The sequence below is a fragment of the Seriola aureovittata genome, chromosome 15 (genome assembly GCF_021018895.1).
Source record: "Seriola aureovittata isolate HTS-2021-v1 ecotype China chromosome 15, ASM2101889v1, whole genome shotgun sequence".
NCBI classification, from domain to species: Eukaryota; Metazoa; Chordata; class Actinopteri; order Carangiformes; family Carangidae; genus Seriola; species Seriola aureovittata.
The window spans coordinates 552,501-577,800 of record NC_079378.1 but is presented as its reverse complement, the minus strand read 5'-3'; the positions used below and the strand labels follow the sequence as shown (position 1 = coordinate 577,800).

At 46.0% G+C, this 25,300-nt stretch overlaps 3 protein-coding genes across 3 annotated transcripts in view; 2 read left to right on the top strand and 1 right to left on the bottom strand.

Moving 5' to 3' along the window:
* Positions 1–758: 758 nt before the first annotated feature.
* slbp2 (stem-loop binding protein 2) lies at positions 759–7,402 on the bottom strand. Its single transcript, XM_056397479.1, has 9 exons — positions 6,498–7,402; positions 5,377–5,538; positions 4,926–5,006; positions 4,023–4,103; positions 3,796–3,939; positions 3,535–3,702; positions 2,868–3,018; positions 2,531–2,660; positions 759–1,527 (listed from the first exon to the last, which is right to left on the bottom strand). The coding sequence occupies exons 1-9, from the start codon at positions 6,548–6,550 to the stop codon at positions 1,463–1,465; spliced, it is 1,035 nt and encodes a 344-aa protein (XP_056253454.1). The 5' UTR covers positions 6,551–7,402; the 3' UTR covers positions 759–1,462.
* Positions 7,403–8,135: 733 nt separating this feature from the next.
* zmat2 (zinc finger, matrin-type 2) lies at positions 8,136–12,902 on the top strand. The gene is made up of 6 exons (XM_056397515.1): positions 8,136–8,217; positions 10,097–10,196; positions 10,504–10,627; positions 11,027–11,100; positions 11,719–11,864; positions 12,101–12,902. Exons 1-6 carry the CDS (start codon positions 8,200–8,202, stop codon positions 12,242–12,244), a joined length of 606 nt encoding a protein of 201 aa, XP_056253490.1. The 5' UTR covers positions 8,136–8,199; the 3' UTR covers positions 12,245–12,902.
* Positions 12,903–17,727: 4,825 nt separating this feature from the next.
* Positions 17,728–25,300, top strand: part of lcp2a (lymphocyte cytosolic protein 2a) — a 16,779-nt gene continuing 9,206 nt past the window's right edge. The window contains exons 1-3 of the mRNA XM_056397453.1: positions 17,728–18,321; positions 20,849–20,911; positions 24,644–24,690. Coding sequence (XP_056253428.1) covers positions 18,244–18,321; positions 20,849–20,911; positions 24,644–24,690 — 188 coding nt within the window. The 5' untranslated portion in view covers positions 17,728–18,243. The remainder of the gene's footprint in view (positions 18,322–20,848; positions 20,912–24,643; positions 24,691–25,300) is intronic.

The window sequence follows — 25,300 nt, the reverse complement described above, 5'->3', positions numbered from 1 at the left end:
CCACACACGCACGCGCACACACACACACACACACACACACACACACACACACACACACACACACTCTCTCTTTTGGAGACAACCTTGAACTTGCTTATTTCTTCTGCTTTAAGAAGAGAAGTTGATGCAAATGTTCATGTTTTTGTTTATTGGTGCAAAAACAGAGTTACAGGAAACTGTGTGTGTGTGTGTGTGTGTGTGTGTGTGTGTGTGTGTGAGAGAGAGATATACTGTAATGAAAGTTGATCTTATACAATAATGATATATAGCCTAATAATACAGTGATAGCAATGTACATGTTTACAGCATAATAACATGAATGTAATACTATAATAATGATCTGGATGTCATTATGTTAATTAACCTGAATGAAGAGATAAGAACAATCTGATTGAAATCTCATAATTTGGATTCTGGTGTCACATTTCACCAGAATATTAAATGAACATTTTTAGGAAACTTTAAGGAGAAAACTTAAGGTGTTTTGTGCAACTGCTTTTAGTTTAAACGACAGTTAAAACAGTTGCACAAAACACCTCAACTCAGACTTTAAAGGAAATCTTAACTGTGATTTAAGGCCTCCAGAGACAAAAGCAGCTGCATCTTTGTGGTCGAGTTGTAGTTGTTTAACGTTTTATTGTTGGTTCGTTCGTCAGTGTCTTCACACAAAGGCACCAGGTCCGAACCAATCAGCTCACTACATCACATGTTCAGAGTGCAGAAGAAGACCAGAGCTCAGTGTGAATTTAACACTTTATTTACATCTTTATTAATCACATCTTTCAGCTTTGCTCTCCATATTCAAGCAGCACAAAACAACAAGTCGAGAAACACAAAAAGTAAAAGAAAACTCACAACAACACAAAGTGACAAACTGTTTCCCTCCAATAATCAAGTTTGTGTTTTTTAGAAAAAACATGGCGGTACAGAGAAGGAGGAGGAGGAGGAGGAGCCAGAGAGCGAGGGTGAAGGTGAAGGTGGATCGAAGACGACAACGTGACACAAGTGACTTTCCTTCAGTGCAGGACTCAAACTAAAACCTGGTCCAGGTGACAGGTGATCCTGACGCAGGTGAACAGAAATATAAAGTGCTAACTATAGGACCGTGCTCAGCTGGCTGAACAGAGGACACGTTCAGGAGCAGCTGGGAAATCTCAACACTTCCTGGGCTTCCTCCTCTAAGAACAGATCATGGAGCGCTGAGACGAAACTGGAATCAAGGACCAGTCACACCCCTGCTGTCGTTAGAGTAAATCTGCAGTGATCTTAAAAAGACAAACACTCGAAACCACACACACACGCACACACACACACACACACACACGTTACTCTGACACACTCGGGGTCGTCGGAGCTCACAGTCCAGACGACGGCGTCACATCGAGTTCACGTGATGCCGACGGGGACAGATCAGGGAACCCTGCTGGTTTCAGAGCAGTGGAGGTCCGGAGACCAGAGACCATCAGTACGGATTCCACAAGAGCTGGTCGGAAAACACGGGGACCTGCTGGTCGTCAGAGCCCAGATCTACGAGAAAACAAACCGTCAGAGACGAAACATGCACGTGGAGACGTCAGCAACACGAGGCAGGAGAGTCAGACTCAGGGTCAGTTTCGGCTCCTGTCAGACCTGACGCCACGTTTCAAGTCTGAACTAGCGCCAGCTCCTCCTCCTGTTTATCCAGAGTCATTAAATATGAATCATGTGGGTCAATCTTTGTCATAATCACTGCGAAGTCTCGAGTAAAAAGTGTTTTGTGATGTCATACTGACCTTGACCTTTGACCACCAAAACCTAATCAGTTCATCCTTGAGTCCAGGTGAATGTTTTTGCCAAATTTGAAGAAGTTCCTTCAAAGTGTTCCTGAGGTTTCGTGTCCATGAATAGATTTAAACATTTATTCATTCATGAAGAAATAATAGAATTTGAAAAGACATTTTAAAATGGGAATAAGTAACTGGATTCAGCTTCCTTCTCCTTTTCCTGTTAGCTAATCGATTAGCTTCTCCTGTTAGCTTCTCTGAGACACTCTGGACCTTCAGACACCAGGATAAACAATCCCAGGGATGTAACGAGCTCTCTGATTGGTTGGAGAGCTGACCAGTCAATATCTGGTTTTAGCACTGAAGGTCCAGAGTGTCTCAGAGAAGCTAACAGGAGAAGCTAATCGATTAGCTAATTAGCCAGTTACTTATTCCCATTTTAAAACGTCTTTTCAAATTCTATTATTTCTTCATGAATGAATAAATGTATTTATGTTTTTCTAACAAGTGTTATGCTGTTTTTGTAAATCCTTTTAGAAATCTAAAGTATTTATTGATTATCGTTCATTTAATATTTTAATAGATGTTAAAACAGGAATTATATAAAAGACTTAATAAATGAAGGAGATTCTTTATTTCCTCACTAACTGATAATAACTGACTCAAACTGTTCAATAAACACGTTGATGCTGTTTCCACTGAGCAGCTCAGGGAGTGGGAACATCCGAGCAGCACGTCAACGTAGCGTGACCTCACCGTGACCTTACCCTGGGTGTGGTCGGCCTCCAGCAGGAGGCGGAGCCAGTCCGTCATGTTGTCGTCGGGGGTCAGCTGACTCCTGAGGGAGTAGCTCAGGCCGGGAGGAGAGCGGAGAGGACGACGGCTCGACTCACAGTCCTGGACGGAGGAGAGATTTACAATGTCTTGATCAATCGATCAATCGATAGAAAACTAATTGATTAATCATTTCTGTGCAACAGCACGTGTTGTTTCTGTGTAGTTGGGTCAGTCGGGGCTCAACATCACTTTGCCAACCATCATCACCCACAGTAACAGTCAGATGACCTCTGATCATTAAATATTGATCACTGATCAGCTGGTTACCGGGGAGAAGGGGACAGTCCAGGGTCCAGGCAGCTCCAGAGACAGAGGAGAAACAGAGGAGGCGTCAGAGGCTGCTGGAGTCTCCTTCTCTCTCTGCTTGTCTCCTCTGTCCTCACACAGGTCAGAGGTCATCTTCTCCAGCTGGCTCTGCCTGCAAACACCACAGAAGAAGAAGATCACATCACCACCAGGAGTCTGCTCTCACCTGGACTCAGACACGAGTCTGAGGAGGTCTGAGACGTTCAGGGACCTCAGTTTTATTCTGCTTGTTTGCAGCTGATAAATCAATAGATCAATAAATCAGGAAAATATTCTGTGAAATGTGAAGAAACAAACTGCAGCTTTGGGGCCAGTTGCACAAAACCCCTTAAGTTAAGTGAACATCTTACTCTGGAGTCTTTAAGGGTTTCTCCTCATCTTAGTCTTAAACTTCAGGAATCACCTGGTGAGGTTCCGTAGATCACAGGTGTCACAAGAGCCAATGGCAGCAAATTAACAGTATCCATGGAAACAGAATTTGATTGCTGTAAATACCTTCACTAAGGAAACCTTTGAAGAGATCTTCAGAGACTCCCTTGGCTGAGGACAAATTAAACCTAAGTGTCAGACTTAGACTCAGTAGAAAAGTGGAGGCGTGTTGTGCGTCCGGCCCCTGGTCTCCACCTACAGCTGCTCCACCGGGTCCCGAGTGTCGGCGTCCGGCTGGTTGTTGGTCGGAGGGTCCCACAGGTGCAGCGCCCGCCTCCACAGACGCACCTGCATGTCCCAGGAGCGCCGGCTGTACTTCCTGTACTTGTTGGGGGTGGATGGGTGGAGCTTAGGGTCCCTCAGGTGTCTGAGGGCGAAGGGGGGGGGGGTCAAAGGTTGAACAGCAGAGTGTGTGTGTGTGTGTGTGTGTGTGTGTGTGTGTGTGTGTGTGGGTTTTCACCTGGGCACCTGCTGCAGGTAGTTCTGGTAACCACTGGTGTTCTTGCCGTACTGAATCTGTTTCTGCCGCCGCTTCAGAACCGCGGCGTTGGTCTCCGTGTTGGCGGGATCAGGGAGGCGGGGGTAGCAGCGACCGAGGGGGGACCTGCAGAGACCAGGAAGTGATTATCTCTAGCTCCTACGTGGTCCGAGTGACTTCCTGTCAGCTGATCTGTCACATGTTCTGACCTCTTGTTGTCCAGATCGTCCGTCCCCACAGCCACACTGCTGGTGGACACTTTGAGGATACAGCGCTCCAGGATGGACGGCCTGAGGGGACAGACAGACAGTCAGACTCCAGAGACCAGAGACCAGAGTCCAGAGTCCAGACTCCAGAGTCCAGAGTCCAGAGTCCAGAGACCAGAGTCCAGACTCCAGAGACCAGAGACCAGACTCCAGAGACCAGAGACCAGACACCAGAGTCCAGAGTCCAGACTCCAGAGACCAGAGACCAGACTCCAGAGACCAGAGACCAGACTCCAGAGACCAGACACCAGAGACCAGACTCCAGAGACCAGAGACCAGACTCTGGAGACCAGAGTCCAGACACCAGAGACCAGACTCCAGAGACCAGACACCAGAGACCAGACTCCAGAGTCCAGACTCCAGAGTCCAGACACCAGAGTCCAGACTCCAGAGACCAGACACCAGAGACCAGACTCCAGAGACCAGACACCAGAGACCAGAGTCCAGACACCAGACTCCAGAGACCAGAGACCAGACTCCAGAGTCCAGACTCCAGAGTCCAGACACCAGAGTCCAGACTCCAGAGACCAGAGACCAGAGACCAGACTCCAGAATCCAGACACCAGAGTCCAGACACCAGACTCCAGACTCCAGAGACCAGAGTCCAGAGTCCAGACACCAGACTCCAGACTCCAGAGACCAGACTCCAGAGTCCAGAGACCAGAGTCCAGACTCCAGAGACCAGAGTCCAGAGTCCAGAGTCCAGACACCAGAGACCAGAGTCCAGAGTCCAGAGACCAGAGTCCAGAGTCCAGAGACCAGACTCCAGACTCCAGAGTCCAGACACCAGAGACCAGAGTCCAGAGTCCAGAGTCAGTGGTTCAGGACTCTAATGAAGTGAAGAACCTGCGAGGTTTGTTGCTGGCCGCTCGGTCTCGTCCTCGCACGCCACTCGCAGGAGGAGGAGACGGGATCGGAGAGACGTTACTGTGGACACGAGGAAGACCAAGAGTCAACAGAGTCCATTTATCAGAACAACCACACTTCAGTGGGGGAGTGGATGAGGGGCAGGGGGACAGCTGACTAAATGTTGAACAGAGACTGTAGCAGTGGAGGAGCAGCGACGTAAAACATCTTTCATTTAATAGATATTAAAAACAGGAAATTAATTTATAAATGATCGATCAATAAATACAAATTCCTCATTTTAATGTCAATTAAAACATGCAACGAAGGAATGGAAATGCTTTATTATTTTTCCTGTGACATCACTGCTCCTCCATCGTGCTGCAGCTGTTTCACCTGAGACCAGCGACTGTCAGCAGGTGTACAGGTGACGACCAGGTGTGTTCCTCACCTGACCAGGCTGTCGTAGACGGAGCTGCAACCGGGGAGGAGCCACGGCTCGGGGGTGCAGCACCCGGAGGACCCGGCGGCCAGCAGCGGGTCAGGGAGGCCGTTCCACACGGTGGCCGACCAACCCTTCACGCAGACACGTGACCAGGGACTGAAACAGAAGCTGAGGACACAACACCTTCATCATCATCATCATCATCATCATCATCATCATCATCATCACAGCTCCACACCTGAACACCCCCAGTCTGACAAAGGTTCAGTTAATGTTCACACTGATGAGAAACTAATAAAGTTTACTCAAACAGACTGAGTACAAAGGGGCGGGGCCAAGTGTCTTCACATGAACAAAGAAACATTTCCTGACACGACGTCCAGAACAGGTGAGACACATGAGAAACTCAGTGTACATGTCCCTCGTCCTCTTCCGTAGCTCCCTGCTGCTTTTAGTCTTCAGGATAAAACGGGGGAGGGGCCCCTCACCCACTGTGCACCTACACTGTGGGACACCACCAGAAATATTGGGGGGGGGCAGTAAAGTAAGCTACTTTAAAACACAGACTGCACTGAGTTTTAAATGAACTCAGACATGAAATACATATTTATAGATTCAGTGTGATGTCCACTTCCTGATGATGTCATTATTACTGATGTCCCTCCAGAATAAAGCTCCACAAACCCGCTCAGAAATCAGAGAAAAGACGCTCTTCCACCTGCAGAACTTCATAGGGAATCGTCCTGTTTTTAAGTTTCCTTCAGTGTCGCAGTGAAACCGGGACAGTTGTCTGAACATCCATGATGCACTGCAGACAGGAAGTGATCACGGCTGATTCGGCCGACTCCATTTTCCAAACTATGAACAAATTCAGGTAAAAACGGGCTCAACAAGGTGAACTTTCCCTCCGGTTACCTCTGCGGCTGGGCGGGTTCTCGGCTCCGATTGGCGGATTTTTGTCACTTAACCTGGCAACAACTTTAAAAGATTAAAGATGAACATATCAACATGTGATCAGCTCACAGATGAGACACTAACTACACCACCTAAGTCCTGGGTATTTCCCGGGTCACCGGTTGAATGAACCGTGTTTTCCCGCCCCGTGTGATGCTGCTGCTGGTACCGACCTGGAGGAGAGCAGCGGGCTCTGAGCGGCCGTTTCCACTCCACTCGTTGACATTTTTGCAGTTTAAGTTTGGCGCCTTCACTTCAGACGGACAGACGCCATTGTTCCGCTTTAGCAGCTTTTTAATGAGCCGCACCTGAGGGGGGCGGGGCCATCCCGACTCACCTGTGCCGCATGATCTGGAGAAAGAAAACGTGCAGATTACATGATGAAGGCCTGGAGGAGTAATACATGTACTCAAGTAATGTAACTGTTTGAATTACTTTTACTTTACTCCAGTACTTCCTTTTTTAAATTGGTAATTCTACTACAATCAATAATAGAAAATATAATCAATACCCCACTTTACAAATACACAAATAAATATGTTACTGTAGGTTAAAGTACTTTATTGATAGATAATTCAAGTTTACTCCACATTTACAACCTGCAACATTAAAGTGACAAACACATTAATGCATCAATGACTATGATAATAATATGATTCTGAAAAGAGTCATTCTGCAGAGCGAGTACTTTTACTTCAGTACTTTTCTGTAGGTTATTTTCATGCTGATACTTCAGTACTTTTACTTAAATAACATTTTGAAAGCAGGACTTGGTATTTCTTTGCTGTGGTGTTGCACTGAAGTAAAAGCTCCACTTGATTTAACTCAGACTCCTAAAGCTTCATTTCATGTTGTAAATCCTACAGGATCTTTGTTTATAAAAAGGAAAGAAAACGTCTGACTTTCACAGACAAACTTATATGAGTATATTGTACAACAACAAATCATTGTGTTATCGCTTAAGGTTTGACAGCGTAGTTTTGTTTGTAATTCAGCTATTGAACAAAAATGTTAATTAATCGATGGACAGAGAATTAATCAGAAACTATTTTGGTCGTGTTTTCATCAGGAATTCTCATAGCTGCAAGTTTGATGCTTTTTTGTTGTTAAACATGAGAAAATAAAACAAGAAATCTGAATATGTCTCCAGTAGTAGTTATTTCCAGTAACTAGAAAATAACAGTCAGATTAATTGATAATGAATCAAATTAATTATTTTTCTGATGCTGTTCTAACTGGTTCTCTTTTTAAATTTTAAAACTTTAAATCATTTTTTTCAGTGAAAAGAAAATGCAAAAATGACCTTTACAACTGAAATATGGACTCATATCTCAGTCTCAATATCTGCCAAAATAATCACAATATTTTGCATGTTGTTCAGCCCTAATAAGGTTAAAGACGTATCCTCAAAGTGTCATGTTGGATTTACACTGAGTTTGGAAAATTTTAAATAATATTGACATTTTTTTGTGATTTCATAATTCTGAGAAATATTTTTTTAAATCTTTTTTCACTGTTTATTCTCCTTGGTGATTTTATGGTTTTATTATTATGCAAACTGACTGAAAGTACCAGATAAAAGCAGTGCAGTAAAAAACAGAGTATTTCCTCTGAAGTGTCGTGAGTAGAAACATGAATCTGCAGAGATAAATAGACCTGTTGTTCTAACAGATGTGATGCAGTCATGTCAACACAAGCTTCAACATCTGGTGGATCCATGACATGAAGAACTGACGCTGTTTGAGAGCAGAGGAGGAACGAACACGGTGTTCCTAATAAAGTGCTCACTGAGTTCCGGGTCTCCGCTCCTGCAGGCGGCGCTCTTCACCGTTTAAACCGACTCCCGCTACTGTTCGCTGTCACTAAGGGAACAAGATGGCGTCTGGTAGTGGGGTGAGTCCCTCAGCTCGGGTTGTTTTTTGTTTAAAAAATATATAAAAAGTTGACTATAACGAGGCTTAGATTTAAAATGTGTGTGTGTGGATTTCAGAGCGGCCAACGGCGCAGACCAGATCCGTTTAAAGTCTTTAAAAACCGTTTTAACCGCTGCGTCCCGGTGCGTCAGCTAGCAGCTAACGAGAGCTAGCCGGCTAACAGACAACACGGTAAAAGTTTTCGGTTTTATTTTAAACATGGCGGCGCTTTCTAACGTCGTTTCGGCGATTTACCCAAAGATTAATCCGCGCGTTGGTTCGTATGTGTCCGCTGCTAACTGTTAGCATGAGCCCAGCTAGCAGCAACAACAATAAGACTTCCGGGCTCCTTCAGAGTAAAAGTGCGAGAAGACATGAACGGAAACATTTATAATAAATGTAAACATTTTGGATTCAATTCATGATAAAGCCTCCTAAAACATAAAGCAGTGCAAGAGCATACAACATGTAGTATAACACAAAGTAGTTCCAGTAGATATAAAATATAAAGCTGGACATAATACTGCTGTTATATTATCAAGAAATGTATAGTATGTATGTTTTTGCTGTGACCCCCTTTGCCTTTAAAGCAGCTCCAGTTCTCCTCGTACACCTGCCTCAGTTATTCAGGTGGTTCCAGCGTCTGGGAGAACCTGCCTCGGTTCTTCTGTCTCTTCATGTGATCCAGACCGACTCCATGATGCAGGATCAGGTCTCTGTGGGGGGTTGGACCACCTGTTGCAGGACTCCTGGTTGTTCTGCTCTCTGGAGATGGTTCTTTATGACTCAGTGTTTGGACTTGTTTCAATCTGGACCAATTGGACGAGGCTCTTATCTGACGGTCTTCTTTAAAGACCACGTCTGTCGAGGGTCTACCAGGGTCCCGCTGGTTTCTTTCAGAGATGATTGACTTTTTGAAGTGAAGTCGGCTTGATGTGGTTTTTGCCCATCTTTGTCTCCGGTCTTGAACCTCCTGTTTCTCTGTGCTTCTACACAAGAGCTTGGGCAGCACATCTGGACTGATGCAGGATGAACATGGTGTCTTGTTGCCATGGTGTCAGATGAAACCTTGTCAGCCCCCGGCCCTCGCATAGTTTTATTCTACCACAGCTGTTTCTGTCTCACATCCTGATTTTAGTTCAATAAGATGTTGTTGATGAACCTGTTTGGTGTAATTATTTCACCCTTTGAGGTCGATAGATATCTCTATAAATATCTTTGCAAAGATAGCGCACGGAAACGTGGTTTAAATGTTATTAATGTTTCATGTTCTTGTCAAATTGTACGTGACTCAAAGCCGGCGCTGGAAGGCCTTTAAAATTTGGTCAAAGCAGAGTGTCAGACAACACTTCGACTGAATGATATTACAAACTCTCATTTTAACCATTTATTATACATTTATCTACCATTTCACTCATATGTTGCTCTATTTTTTGTGAACCTAAGACTTTGGTGAACACATTTCAACTCATTCACATCAGTAAAATTTATTTTCACAAGAGATTTGGAGAATTTCAAAAACTGGGCTTCAGTTTTTCAGCATTTAGGCCAAATGATCTTTTTGCACACTGCTGGTCAAAAAGCGGCGTCATTACAGAAAGAGCTGAGATACTTCTGAAAATGATTACATAAACACTTTGGCACAATGTGATAGGCAAACTTTTATAAGGTGAATTTAAGAAATAATGTAGAATAAGAACCCCCCCCCCCCCAGACCTCAGAGGGTTAATCACACACTGAGCTGAACGACAGAGAAATGACTGAAGCATCTAAACTGAGCACAGCTCTGTGTGTGTACATGTATCTTCATGTATAACTTCTTCTTCTCTGACTCTTACTTCCTGCGTCTCCCCCCTCAGTCCAGTAAGAACGACTTCCGTCGGAAGTGGGACAAAGACGAGTATGAGAACCTGGCTCAGAAACGACTGGTGGAGGAGCGAGACCGGGAGAGGAGAGATGGTGAGGACGTCGACTCGTCCAGAGAGACGAGCTGGTTTGTTTTTCACAGCTGAGAATTAAAGAAGATGATTGAGTTTAATGTTGAGATGCAGAGAAACGTGTTGTTTTGTTTGTATACGTCTCTCTCTTCTTCTGTTTTCATTCTGGTTTCTGAATCTCCACAGAGCTGTGATCACTTCTTCATTTTAAAGTAGATTTATCTGTTTTCAGTTGTTCTGTCAAAACACAAGTAGCACACTAAATGTCTGAATTGTCCCGTCATAGAAACTGGTGATGGACTCCAGTAACCCCTCTCTGTCTCTTTAAGGGAAAACGGCTCCACCGGTCAAGCGGGAACTCCTGCGCCACAGAGACTACAAGGTGGATCTGGAGTCCAAACTGGGGAAGACCATCGTCATCACCAAGACCACTCCTCAGGCTGAGATGGGGGGGTACGGAGGCTCATACTTTAGTCCACTGACATCAGCTGTGATCAGTATATTACCCCAGGAGTCTGTGGAGGTGAACCTGCTTCACACCTTCAGCTCAGTGTCTGTCTGTCTGACCACAGCTCTGTTGTTCTGCTGCACTTCACTCACAACAACAGCAGCTACAGTCACAGATGAAAGATAAAAGATCCTCTCGTTTCAGAGGCGGAGTTCTGACGTCACATGATAGAAAAGAAGAAGCGATTATCCATTATATTTTTTCTGTAGATCAGCTAATTGACTAATTGAGAGAGCAGCTGGAGTTCACCTTCTGTCTCACACTTTATCTGTGAAGCTTTCATCACATCTGCAGGTTTCCACTGCTGCCGCGCTCTGATTGGCTGTCTTCTTCTTCTCTTTCAGTTATTACTGTAACGTCTGTGACTGTGTCGTGAAAGACTCCATCAACTTTCTGGATCACATCAACGGCAAGAAACGTGAGTCCACATCAGTTCTGTTCAGGTGCTGCAGTTTCAGCTTCCTGTCAGTTCCTCTGTGAGAGACTGTAGCTGAGTCACATGCTCATGCTCTGATCGTCTTCATCAGTAAGGTTTTTAAACATATAAACAAACAGGAAGTCAGGTGAGTTCAACAGGAAGTCATTAACAACATACAGAACAGGTGAAAAACAGTTTCTGATTCATACAGAAGAAAAAATAATGAAAGACTTCCCAATGAAATACAACACAACACAATCACTGTTTATATGGTGAAATGAATCAATGACTGAACACACCTGAAAACAGTGTCACATGACCATTCACCATACTGAGCATGTGTGTAAACAGGAAGTAGATTGTCTCCAACAAAGACAGTTGTAGCATTAAAACAGAGAATGTAAGTGAACAGCAGCTGCTAGCAAAGACAACCAGATCAGTAACACTGTCTATTATCATGTTGTATTCACCTCTGGTAGTCCAGACTGATGAGAGCCAATCAGGAGAGACCGTGGGTGTGACCTCATTGATTACAAAAGTCTCTGGTCCAGCAGAGCTTCTGAATCTCGAGTTGTGTGGACGGAGGATGAGTTTTAAAATGAAAATATGTGTGTGCAGACCAGAGGAACCTGGGCATGTCGATGCGGGTGGAGCGGTCGTCTCTGGATCAGGTGAAGAAGCGTTTCGAGGTGAACAAGAAGAAGCTGGAGGAGAAGCAGAAGGAGTACGACTTTGAGGAGCGAATGAAGGAGCTGCGGGAGGAGGTGAGGAGGGCGGGACAGGAAGTGTCACTGCCGCTGTCAGAAAAGTCGCTGAAACAAAGAGGGCTGTGTTTGTGATGCTGTGTTTGGGTGACAGTGTCATGTCTGACCTGTGTGTTTCTGTTGGAGCAGCTCAGAGTTCATGTTTCATGTTGTTGTATTCCCTTTATTATCAGTTCATGTTGTGTCCGCTCCGTGAGACAGCTGATTGTTGTTGTTGTTGTTGTTGTTGTTGTCAGGAGGAGAAGGCGAAGGCCTACAAGAAGGAGAAGCAGAAGGAGAGGAAGCGTCGGGCGGAGGAGGACGTGGACTTCGAGGAGGACGACGAGATGGCGGCAGTGATGGGTTTCTCAGGCTTCGGCTCGTCCAAGAAGAGTCACTGACGCTCTGCAGCTGGACTGGGTGTTGAGGACCTCCTCCCTCGCACCACGACAGAAGCTGGTGTTTGCACCCCCCCCCACTTCAGGCAGGTGGAGTCAGACGGACTATAAGGACAGGACAGAGGAGTCCTGCTGCAGGCTGCGGTCAGTCCTCCATAGTCCTGGACTTTGACTTTTTTATTTACAACCGGACTCTTATTTTGGTAGTTTTCTCCATCACTCTCTGTTCTGAAGACGTTTCCTGCTGCAGCTTCCTGTTGCTGAGAGGACGAGCTGGTTCCTGTCGGAAACATCGTCAGAACCGAGAAACGATGGACGAGCAAAAGAGACCAAACAGAATCTGCAGAAGTTTCCTTTAACATGATGATGATGATGAGGATGATGATGAGTCTGACGGCGACACGTTTAAGTTCCTGCAGATAAAAGGATTTTTTTTATATCAGAAACCAGAAACTATTTGAGCTGTTATAAGTTTTTCTTCATTCACACCAAAATGAAATTTAACACATTCAAAGACAGATGTAACTTGTTAAATTTTATTTTGAAAAGCTCAAACAGCTGATGAGTTAATGTTTGGTGTTGAGGTCAGAGGTCGTCTGTTTGTTCACGACACTGAATGTTGTGGAAATGAAGATTTTAATAAATACTGTGTTTGTTTCCACTCGTTTGCTCTCTGATTTATTACCTGCTTTCCTACCTGTCAGTGAACGCATCGCCACAAACATGCCATGGCTCGTGTTTTTGCGATGCCTTCAGGGACCACGTAGTGAGTGTGATCAGTGTGTTTAGAGCCGTGGAGCTGCAGTGAGTCGACGTCTCGTCAACTGAAGACGTCCAGAGTCGATTGATGGGATCAATACCAGGTAAAATAAAACTGATCAGAATCTGATCTGTTCTCCATCCTTCCTCGCATCAAAGCTGAACCAAGATCAGGACCAGCACCAGTTTCTACAGCTATGACATCATCAGATACAGACACAGCAACATTTAGGGACAGTAAGTATCTGAGGGTGGAGACGTGACCCGGACCGATGGGACCTGACGGGTGTTTGGGTTCAGGTCTGGTTCAGTGAACAAGGAGCCCTCGTGTTGACAGGACGTCAGGTTCTGGTCTGGACTCTAGTATCTGATCAGACTCAGTCCCAGCTGACAATCAATATTAAAGGCCTGTGATCAGGATCAGTGCCAGAAGGAGACTCTGAACCTGAACCTGCAGAGGCAGAAAACAAGGACAGGAGGTCGTCCACATACTTTTGGCCGTGTGGTGATGTCAGTGTTTTAAACGTGTTAAATGATTTTCAGGAAACATGTTTTAATCACCTGCTGCAACTAATGATTATTGTCATTGATTGGTTGAAATGCACATTGTTGTCTTCATTGACTGATTGTTCTATTAATCATCAGAAAATTTCCCTCCCCAACATCCTGGATCAGAGGCCTCTGGACTGCGGCGATGGCGGTGGAAGATTTGCGTGTGGAGGTTTCATTGTCGTTCGTCTGAGACGTCGTGTTTGTGCAGCAGCTGAAACGGGGTTTGATCAACAGGAAGAAGAAGAGGAAGTTTGCTTTCTTCTCTCTGTGCTGATTAATGACCAGAAAGGCCACTTCCTGTTACTGAGGACAGACACGTCCTGATCCACACTCACTGTATAACCTTTATTTAAACTGCTGACGTGAGACCAGGACCTGTCTCACCTGACCTGAGATCAGTAGACAGACATAAACAATCAGACAAACACAGATTCAGGCTTTTAAATCTTCATTCATTAACTTGTTCAGTTGTGCTAACTGAGCAGCTGTTTGGTTCCACTTATGTCAGGAACCAGACCTGAACCAGACTCATACCAGACCTGAACCAGACCTGAACCAGACCTGAACCAGACCTGAACCAGACTCATACCAGACCTGAACCAGACCTGAACCAGACTCATACCAGACCTGAACCAGACCTGAACCAGACTCATTCCAGACCTGAAACAGAGTTCAACCAGACCTGAACCAGACCTGAACCAGACTCATACCAGACCTGAACCAGACCTGAACCAGACCTGAACCAGACCTGAACCAGACTCATACCAGACCTGAACCAGACCTGAACCAGACCTGAACCAGACCTGAACCAGACTCATACCAGACCTGAACCAGACCTGAACCAGACCTGAACCAGACCTGAACCAGACCTGAACCAGACTCATACCAGACCTGAACCAGACCTGAACCAGACCTGAACCAGACTCATACCAGACCTGAACCAGACCTGAACCAGACTCATACCAGACCTGAACCAGACTCATACCAGACCTGAACCAGACCTGAACCAGACCTGAAACAGACCTGAACCAGACCTGAAACAGAGTTCAAACAGACCTGAACCAGACCTGAACCAGACCTGAACCAGACTCATACCAGACCTGAACCAGACCTGGACCAGACTCATACCAGACCTGAACCAGACCTGAACCAGACTCATACCAGACCTGAACCAGACTCATACCAGACCTGAAACAGACCTGAACCAGACCTGAAACAGAGTTCAAACAGACCTGAACCAGACCTGAAACAGACCTGAAACAGACCTGAACCAGACCTGGACCAGACTCTCACCAGACCTGAACCAGACCTGAAATAGAGTTCAACCAGACCTGAAACAGACCTGAACCAGACCTGAACCAGACCTGAACCAGACTCATACCAGACTCATACCAGACCTGAACCAGACTCATACCAGACCTGAACCAGACCTGAAACAGAGTTCAACCAGACCTGAACCAGACCTGAAACAGACCTGAACCAGACCTGAAACATAGTTCAACCAGACCTGAACCAGACCTGAACCAGACTCATACCAGACCTGAAACAGAGTTCAACCAGACCTGAACCAGACCTGAAACAGACCTGAAACAGAGTTCAACCAAACCTGAACCAGACCTGAACCAGACCTGAACCAGACTCATACCAGACCTGAACCAGACCTGAAACAGAGTTAAACCAGACCTGAACCAGACCTGAACCAGACTCATACCAGACCTGAACCAGACCTGAACCAGACTCATACCAGACCTGAAACAGAGTTCAACCAGACCTGAACCAGACCTGAAACAGAGTTCAACCAGACCTGAACCAGACCTGAACCAGACCTGAACCAGACTCATACCAGACCTGAACCAGACCTGAACCAAACCTGAACCAGACCTGAACCAGACCTGAAAAAGACCTGAAACAGAGTTCAACCAGACCTGAACCAGACTCATACCAGACCTGAACCAGACCTGAACCAGACCTGAAACAGAGTTCAACCAGACCTGAACCAGACCTGAACCAGACCTGAAACAGAGTTCAACAAGACCTGAAACAGACCTGAAACAGAGTTCAACCAAACCTGAACCAGACCTGAAACAGACCTGAACCAGACCTGAAACAGAGTTCAACCAGACCTGAACCAGACCTGAACCAGACCTGAACCAGACTCATACCAGACCTGAACCAGACCTGAACCAGACCTGAATCAGACTCATACCAGACCTGAATCAGACTCATACCAGACCTGAACCAGACCTGAAACAGACCTGAACAAGACCTCAACCAGACTCATACCAGACCTGAACCAGACCTGAAACAGAGTCTGTCTCATAATTGATTTCACAGAGAATCATTATAGTGTTTTCTAAACAGATTATTAAACGTTTATTTAATGCTCATGGACTTAAACTAAGAGTGTTGCCATTTAATTAGAATTAAACACATTAAAGATATTTTACTCTTCATCAGCCTGATGTTCATTTGTTTTCTCTGCTCACATTTTTATTTGCATTTTCACACTGCTGTTACCGTCAGCTGCAACCGCTGCTTCTGCATGTGGGAATTTATTTTAGTCTGTGCGCTCCCAGCATGCACCTCTCCTGTCAGACTGCATGTCTGTGAGTCACCAGGAAGAGGTCCAGCCTCTGAAACCCTCCAGAGAGCTGGTTCTGCCGTCTCTGGGGGTTTGTATGTGAGCTGTCGTCACGCTTGCCATCAGAAGTCTCGCTGTGACTGACAGAGGAGGAAGGAGACGAGGGGTTTTCCCATGATGCTCTCCAGAGAGACGAGTTACAATAACTGAGGCAGCAGCTGGTACAGAACAGGACAGGTTAGGAAAATTAATAAAGCTCCACTCAGAGTGAAGATTGGGGGGGGGGGGGCTGGAACGTGTTCTGGTTCTGGTTCTGGACGACAGGATCCACTTAGACACCAGAGAAAAGAGAAGCTGCAGAAACTGACTGGGAATCATCAGGTCAGTCAGTCAGTGAAGTGTAGAGGAGCTGGACAGAGCCAGGCTAGCTGTTTCTATCTGTTTCCAGTCTTTATGCTAAGCTAAGCTAAACAGCTGCTGTAGCTTCATATGGGATCTACAGACACTGGAGTGGGATCTAGATTCACTCTGAGATTCAAGTCTTTTTTTCACATGTGGCTCTAACCCTGCGCCCCAGCTGAGTCCCAGTTCAGGTCCACATCCTTCCGAACCGAAAAGAGACGGTCTGGTCCACCAGCTGTTCCCGCCCTTACCGTTTGGTTGTAAAGGCGGCTCCATGACAACACGTAACTTTTTGTTTTCAGTCTCTTGGTTTTAACAGTTGAACCGTTAGCTGTTGCGCTGAACCACAACACACTGTGATCCTCAGACTCTGTCAGTGTACTTTGCTTTCATTAACAGAGCGCAATGAATCTTGGGATATGTTGGACCAGGAAGGATCCACTTGTTGGAGCTTCAACGTTCAGGAGGAGGACGCTTCAGTCTTTGAAATGAGACAGTGGAGTCACGCTGCTGTGTCATCAGATCAGCTGGACAGTGTGTGATAAGAGCATAAAAATAAAACAGAAATCCCCTTAATCTGTGAAAATGTGAAAAACTTTTGACAGCCTGAAATTTGTTCTGTCTCAGAGCTCAAACCTGAAATCTGCATCTGAAAATAAACTTGATTTATAGAAACTGGAGCAAGTTTTCTTTCTTTATTCATAAAATACACAAAACCTTCCACATATACCTCGTCTGCTGCTTCAGCAGGTGAACTGGTTTGTGACCTGTGACCTGTTTGAGGAGTGATGAGGGAAAGTGACGTCAGAGCGAGGCTGCAGCAGGTGACGGAGGAGCTGCTGTCGATGTGTCTCATCACTGAGACGTCTTCGAGGTGAGAAGCAGAAAGTGTCACAATATGGAAGTAAAACTCAGAACTACTTGTGTGTTCAGTTGTTTTTCCGCCTTCAGTCGAACTTGAGGAAAAGTTGCAGTTTGACACTAAAACGGTGTGAATCTGCTGATGGAGCCTCAGTGAACTGACCTGGGGTCAGGCGTGGATGCTGGAGCCTCAGACGCTGCAGTGATCAGCCTGAGCTCTCGCACTGATCCGGAGTCAGCTGATCCTCTTCCTTTGGCTGTGACAGTGTGTCGGTGCTGAGCTGCAGCGAGTGGGTGCAGCAGCAGCAGCAGCAGCAGCATCTGTTCCGCTCTGTGGTCAGACGGGGGGTGGGGTGCTGCCTTCACCCCCCCTCCCTGTCACTTCCTCTCAGAAAGAGGGAGGGAGGAAGAGAGGGGGGAGGAAAGAGAGGCAACGAGATAGAGAGACATAGACACAGAAAGAGTGGAGGAGAGAGAGGAAGACAGAAGGAAGCCATTTTGGTTCCACGGCGACATGTCCGCCGCTCTCTGCTTCTTCTTCTCTGCACACTCTTGAGTCAGACGGCCGACAGGAGGAAGTCAAACGCTCTGAAGACAGTCAGCCGTTACTTTATCTGCTGAGACGTTTGGTTCTACGTTTGACAGGAAGGAGTGTTGAGGACCGAGGCCCGTCTGTCAGTCGCACCGCGGACGAGCGGCGGGACCAGGAAGACCTGATCCGAGAGCCACGAGGCCGCGAGGTGGTCGTCTGATGGTCTCCTCCTCGCCGTAGAGCAGGAAGTGTCCCGGTGTGACGTCAGCTGGACGGACCAGTCTGTGAGGACAGGGGACGGGAGGAGGACACAGGATGAGCTCGGACCGGGTGCCGTCCAGGTCGGAGGTGATGGGGTGGAGCCCACAACAGCTGGCAGACTACCTGAAGAGGGTGAGACACACAACTACACAGCTACACAACTACACAACTACACAACTACACAGCTACACAACTACACTGCTACTCTGCTACACAACTACACAACTACACTGCTACACTGCTACACAACTACACAACTACACAGCTACACAACTACACTGCTACTCTGCTACACAACTACACAACTACACTGCTACACTGCTACACAACTACACAACTACACTGCTACACTGCTACACAACAACACATCTACTCTGCTACACAACTACACAACTACACTGCTACACAACTACTCTGCTACACAACTACACTGCTACACTGCTACACTGCTACACAACTACACAACTACACAACTACACTGCTACTCTGCTACACAACTACACAGCTACACAACTACACTGCTACACAACTACACTGCTACTCTGCTACACAACTACACAGCTACACTGCTACACAACTACACAACTACACAGCTACACAGCTACACAGCTACACTGCTACACAACTACACAACTACACAACTACACAGCTACACAACTACACAACTACACAACTACACAGCTACACAACTACACAGCTACACAACTACACAGCTACTCTGCTACACAACTACACAACTACACTGCTACACAACTACTCTGCTACACAACTACACAACTACACAGCTACACAACTACACAGCTACACAACTACACAGCTACACAACAACACATCTACTCTGCTACACAACTACACAACTACACTGCTACACAACTACTCTACTACACAACTACACTGCTACACAACTACACAACTACACAACTACACAACTACACAAGTACTCTGCTACACAACTACACAACTACACAAGTACACAACTACACAAGTACTCTGCTACACAACTACACAACTACACAGCTACACAACTACTCTGCTACACAGCTACACAACTACTCTGCTACACAACTACATAGCTACTCTGCTACACAACTACACAACTACACTGCTACACAACTACACAGCTACACAACTACTCTGCTACACAACTACATAGCTACTCTGCTACACAACTACACAACTACACTGCTACACAACTACACAGCTACACAACTACACAAGTACTCTGCTACACAACTACACAACTACTCTGCTACACAACTACATAGCTACTCTGCTACACAACTACACAACTACACTGCTACACAACTACACAGCTACACACCTACACAAGTACTCTGCTACACAACTACTCTGCTACACAACTACACTGCTACACAACTACACAAGTACTCTGCTACACAACTACACTGCTACACAACTACACAGCTACACAACTACACTGCTACACAACTACACAACTACTGTGCTACACAACTACACTGCTACACAGCTACACAGCTACACAACTACTCTGCTACACTACTACACAACTACACTGCTACACAAGTACTCTGCTACACAGCTACACAACTACACAACTACTCTGCTACACAACTACTCTGCTACACAACTACACTGCTACACAACTACACTGCTACACAACTACTCTGCTACACAACTACACTCCTACACAACTACTCTACTACACAACTACACAACTACTCTGCTACACAACTACTCTGCTACACAACTACACTGCTACACAACTACACTGCTACACAGCTACACAACTACTCTGCTACACAACTACTCTGCTACACAACTACACAACTACACAACTACACTGCTACACAAGTACACAGCTACACAGCTACACAACTACTCTGCTACACAACTACACAAGTACTCTGCTACACAACTACACAACTACTCTGCTACACAAGTACACAAGTACTCTGCTACACAACTACACAACTACACTGCTACACAACTACACAACTACACAACTACACAGCTACACAGCTACACAACTACACAGCTACACAGCTACACAACTACACAACTACACTGCTACACAACTACACAACTACACAGCTACACAGCTACACAACTACACAAGTACTCTGCTACACAACTACACAACTACACAGCTACACAGCTACACAACTACACTGCTACACAACTACACTGCTACACAACTACACAGCTACACAACTACACAACTACTCTGCTACACAACTTTAACACCTTGTAAATTGAGCTGATGAACTTGTCATCAAACAGTTGCTTATTTTCAGGGGAGGGGCCAGAGGTGCCTCCAGCCCCTCCTGGAGTCTGATTGGCTGCCCTGCCTATAACAAACAATCAATTGATTATTGAAGGAAAAACTTGTCAGATATATTGATAATGACAATAGGTGTTGGTAGCAGCCGGACCGTCCCTCTGCAGGACCAGGACCGCAGGTTGGACGACGTCATTGTTCACAGTTTAATCATTTGCAATTAATCACATTTTTATGTGGAGAAATAAACACGGAATAAAAAGAAGAGGAGGGAAAGAAAAGGAAAGGAAGAGGTAGGGAAGGAAATTAGGAATTAGGGAAGGAAAGGAAGAGATGAGCTAGGAGAGGAGAGACAGAGTCTCTGTGTTGACTCAACATTGTCCCCCTGTCTGTCCACAGATGAGTCTGTCCGGCTGCGACAAGGTTGTGATGAAGAACAACATCAGTGGATCGAGATTTGTGGTGAGTCCTCAAACACAATCTGACTGACACACAAACTGACTGACACACAAACTGACTGACACACAACCTGACAGACGCACAACCTGACAGACACACAACCTGACTGACACACAACCTGACAGACACACAACCTGACAGACACACAACCTGACAGACACACAACCTGACAGACGCACAACCTGACAGACACACAACCTGACAGACACACAACCTGACAGACACACAACCTGACTGACACACAACCTGACAGACAGACACACAACCTGACAGACACACAACCTGACTGACACACAACCTGACAGACACACAACCTGACAGACACACAACCTGACAGACAGACACACAACCTGACTGACACACAACCTGGCTGACACACATCCTGACAGACACACAACCTGGCTGACACACAAACTGACAGACACACAACCTGACAGACACACAAACTGACAGACACACAATCTGACTGACACACAAACTGACTGACACACAACCTAAAAAACACACAACCTGACAGACACACAACCTGACAGACACCCAAACTGACTGACACACAAACTGACAGACACACAACCTGACAGACACACAACCTGACAGACACACAACCAGACAGACACACAACCTGGCTGACACACAAACTGACAGACACACAACCTGACAGACACACAAACTGACAGACACACAATCTGACTGACACACAAACTGACTGACACACAAACTGACTGACACACAACCTGGCTGACACACAACCTGACAGACACACAAACTGACTGACACACAACCTAAAAAACACACAACCTGACAGACACACAACCTGACAGACACCCAAACTGACTGACACACAAACTGACTGACACACAAACTGACAGACACACAACCTGACAGACACACAAACTGACAGACACACAATCTGACTGACACACAAACTGACTGACACACAACCTAAAAAACACACAACCTGACAGACACCCAAACTGACTGACACACAAACTGACAGACACACAACCTGACAGACACACAACCTGACAGACACACAACCAGACAGACACACAACCTGGCTGACACACAAACTGACAGACACACAACCTGACAGACACACAAACTGACAGACACACAATCTGACTGACACACAAACTGACTGACACACAACCTGGCTGACACACAAACTGACAGACACACAACCTGACAGACAGACACACAACCTGACAGACACACAACCTGACAGACACACAACCTGACAGACACACAAACTGACAGACACACAACCTGACAGACACACAACCTGGCTGACACACAACCTGACAGACACACAAACTGACAGACACACAATCTGACTGACACACAAACTGACTGACACACAAACTGACAGACACACAAACTGACAGACACACAATCTGACAGACACACAACCTGACAGACACACAACCTGGCTGACACACAACCTGACAGACACACAACCAGACAGACACACAACCTGGCTGACACACAAACTGACAGACACACAACCTGACAGACACACAAACTGACAGACACACAATCTGACAGACACACAACCTGACAGACACACAACCTAACTGACACACAAACTGACTGACACACAAACTGACTGACACACAACCTGACAGACACACAACCTGACAGACACACAAACTGACAGACACACAATCTGACTGACACACAAACTGACTGACACACAAACTGACTGACACACAAACTGACAGACACACAACCTGACAGACACACAAACTGACAGACACACAATCTGACTGACACACAAACTGACTGACACACAACCAGACAGACACACAACCTGGCTGACACACAAACTGACAGACACACAACCTGACAGACACACAAACTGACAGACACACAATCTGACTGACACACAAACTGACTGACACACAAACTGACTGACACACAACCTGGCTGACACACAACCTGACAGACACACAAACTGACTGACACACAACCTAAAAAACACACAACCTGACAGACACACAACCTGACAGACACCCAAACTGACTGACACACAAACTGACTGACACACAAACTGACAGACACACAACCAGACAGACACACAAACTGACAGACACACAATCTGACTGACACACAAACTGACTGACACACAACCTAAAAAACACACAACCTGACAGACACACAACCTGACAGACACCCAAACTGACTGACACACAAACTGACAGACACACAACCTGACAGACACACAACCTGACAGACACACAACCAGACAGACACACAACCTGGCTGACACACAAACTGACAGACACACAACCTGACAGACACACAAACTGACAGACACACAATCTGACTGACACACAAACTGACTGACACACAACCTGGCTGACACACAAACTGACAGACACACAACCTGACAGACAGACACACAACCTGACAGACACACAACCTGACAGACACACAACCTGACAGACACACAAACTGACAGACACACAACCTGACAGACACACAACCTGGCTGACACACAACCTGACAGACACACAAACTGACAGACACACAATCTGACTGACACACAAACTGACTGACACACAAACTGACAGACACACAAACTGACAGACACACAATCTGACAGACACACAACCTGACAGACACACAACCTGGCTGACACACAACCTGACAGACACACAACCAGACAGACACACAACCTGGCTGACACACAAACTGACAGACACACAACCTGACAGACACACAAACTGACAGACACACAATCTGACAGACACACAACCTGACAGACACACAACCTGACTGACACACAAACTGACTGACACACAAACTGACTGACACACAACCTGACAGACACACAACCTGACAGACACACAAACTGACAGACACACAATCTGACTGACACACAAACTGACTGACACACAACCTAAAAAACACACAAACTGACAGACACACAACCTGACAGACACCCAAACTGACTGACACACAAACTGACAGACACACAACCTGACAGACACACAACCTGACAGACACACAACCAGACAGACACACAACCTGGCTGACACACAAACTGACAGACACACAACCTGACAGACACACAAACTGACAGACACACAATCTGACTGACACACAACCTGACTGACACACAAACTGACTGACACACAACCTGGCTGACACACAAATTGACAGACACACAACCTGACAGACACACAAACTGACAGACACACAATCTGACTGACACACAAACCGACTGACACACAAACTGACTGACACACAACCTGGCTGACACACAAACTGACAGACACACAACCTGACAGACACACAACCTGACAGACAGACACACAACCTGACAGACACACAACCTGACAGACACACAAACTGACAGACACACAACCTGGCTGACACACAACCTGACAGACACACAAACTGACAGACACACAATCTGACTGACACACAACCTGACAGACACACAAACTGACAGACACACAACCTGACAGACACACAACCTAACAAACACACAACCTGACAGACACACAACCTGACTGACACACAACCTGACAGACACACAACCTGGCTGACACACAACCTGACAGACACACAACCTGACTGACACACAAACTGACTGACACACAAACTGACTGACACTGTAAGGAAAGAAGAGGTAGGGAAGGAAAGGAGGAGGTTAGGAGATGTCAGGAAAAAGAGAACGACTGGTTGGTGTTGATTGGTCTAAACACATGGCTCCGCCTCTCTCTACAGAACCTGAGTGATAACGACCTGCAGAAGTTCCCCAAGCTCCATGCTCCGTGAGTACTGACTTCAATCCTACTGTGACTCCTCCCACAGGCGGGGCTTGATTAATGCTTACAACCTGAACATTAGCAGGAGATATTGATTATTGATTGATATTGATTGTTGTGACAGTGAAATAACAGATGGATTTCTCACACGTTAGACTCCATCAGGCTCCTATTGGCTGTTGGCCTGTGGTCGAACCTCAGTGGTTTGGACCAATCAGTGTTCTGTGGGGGAGGAGCTACTTGAGGCGACTGGTTTGGTTTTCTACCGATATGCTAACTAGCTTAGCTCCTCAAACTGCACCTTGTTGTTGTGTTGTTTCCCCTTCAGTGCTCTCCTGTGATGTCACATGATTGACAGACGATTTGTCCAATCACCGACTAATGCAACAGATGAATTTAAAGTCTGACTGTTTGTTCAATAGAAGACACAGTCAGAGTCTGTCAATGTGAAACCAGCTCCTGATCTTAACGTGTCAGCTGATCATTTCTCTGGAGAGGAGTCTCACTCTTTTGAACTACAAAAACACAGTGACGTGTCGTCACTCACAAACAATCTTTGACTCAGAGAGCTCATTAACCCACCGACAGTCACAGAGCGGCAGTCAGCTGGATTAAC

Bases quoted from the DNA above. Each gene is read 5' to 3' on its own strand.
- zmat2 (XM_056397515.1), top strand. The intron at 10,197-10,503 runs GTGAGGACGTCG...TGTCTCTTTAAG, and splicing joins AGACCGGGAGAGGAGAGATG to GGAAAACGGCTCCACCGGTC. The intron at 11,101-11,718 runs GTGAGTCCACAT...ATGTGTGTGCAG, and splicing joins TCACATCAACGGCAAGAAAC to ACCAGAGGAACCTGGGCATG.
- slbp2 (XM_056397479.1), bottom strand. From the start codon at position 6,550: ATGTCAACGAGTGGAGTGGAAACGGCCGCTCAGAGCCCGCTGCTCTCC. The intron at 5,007-5,376 runs GTGAGGAACACA...TCGTGTCCACAG, and splicing joins GTCTACGACAGCCTGGTCAG to TAACGTCTCTCCGATCCCGT. The intron at 1,528-2,530 runs GTAAGGTCACGG...GTTTTCTCGTAG, and splicing joins GGAGGCCGACCACACCCAGG to ATCTGGGCTCTGACGACCAG.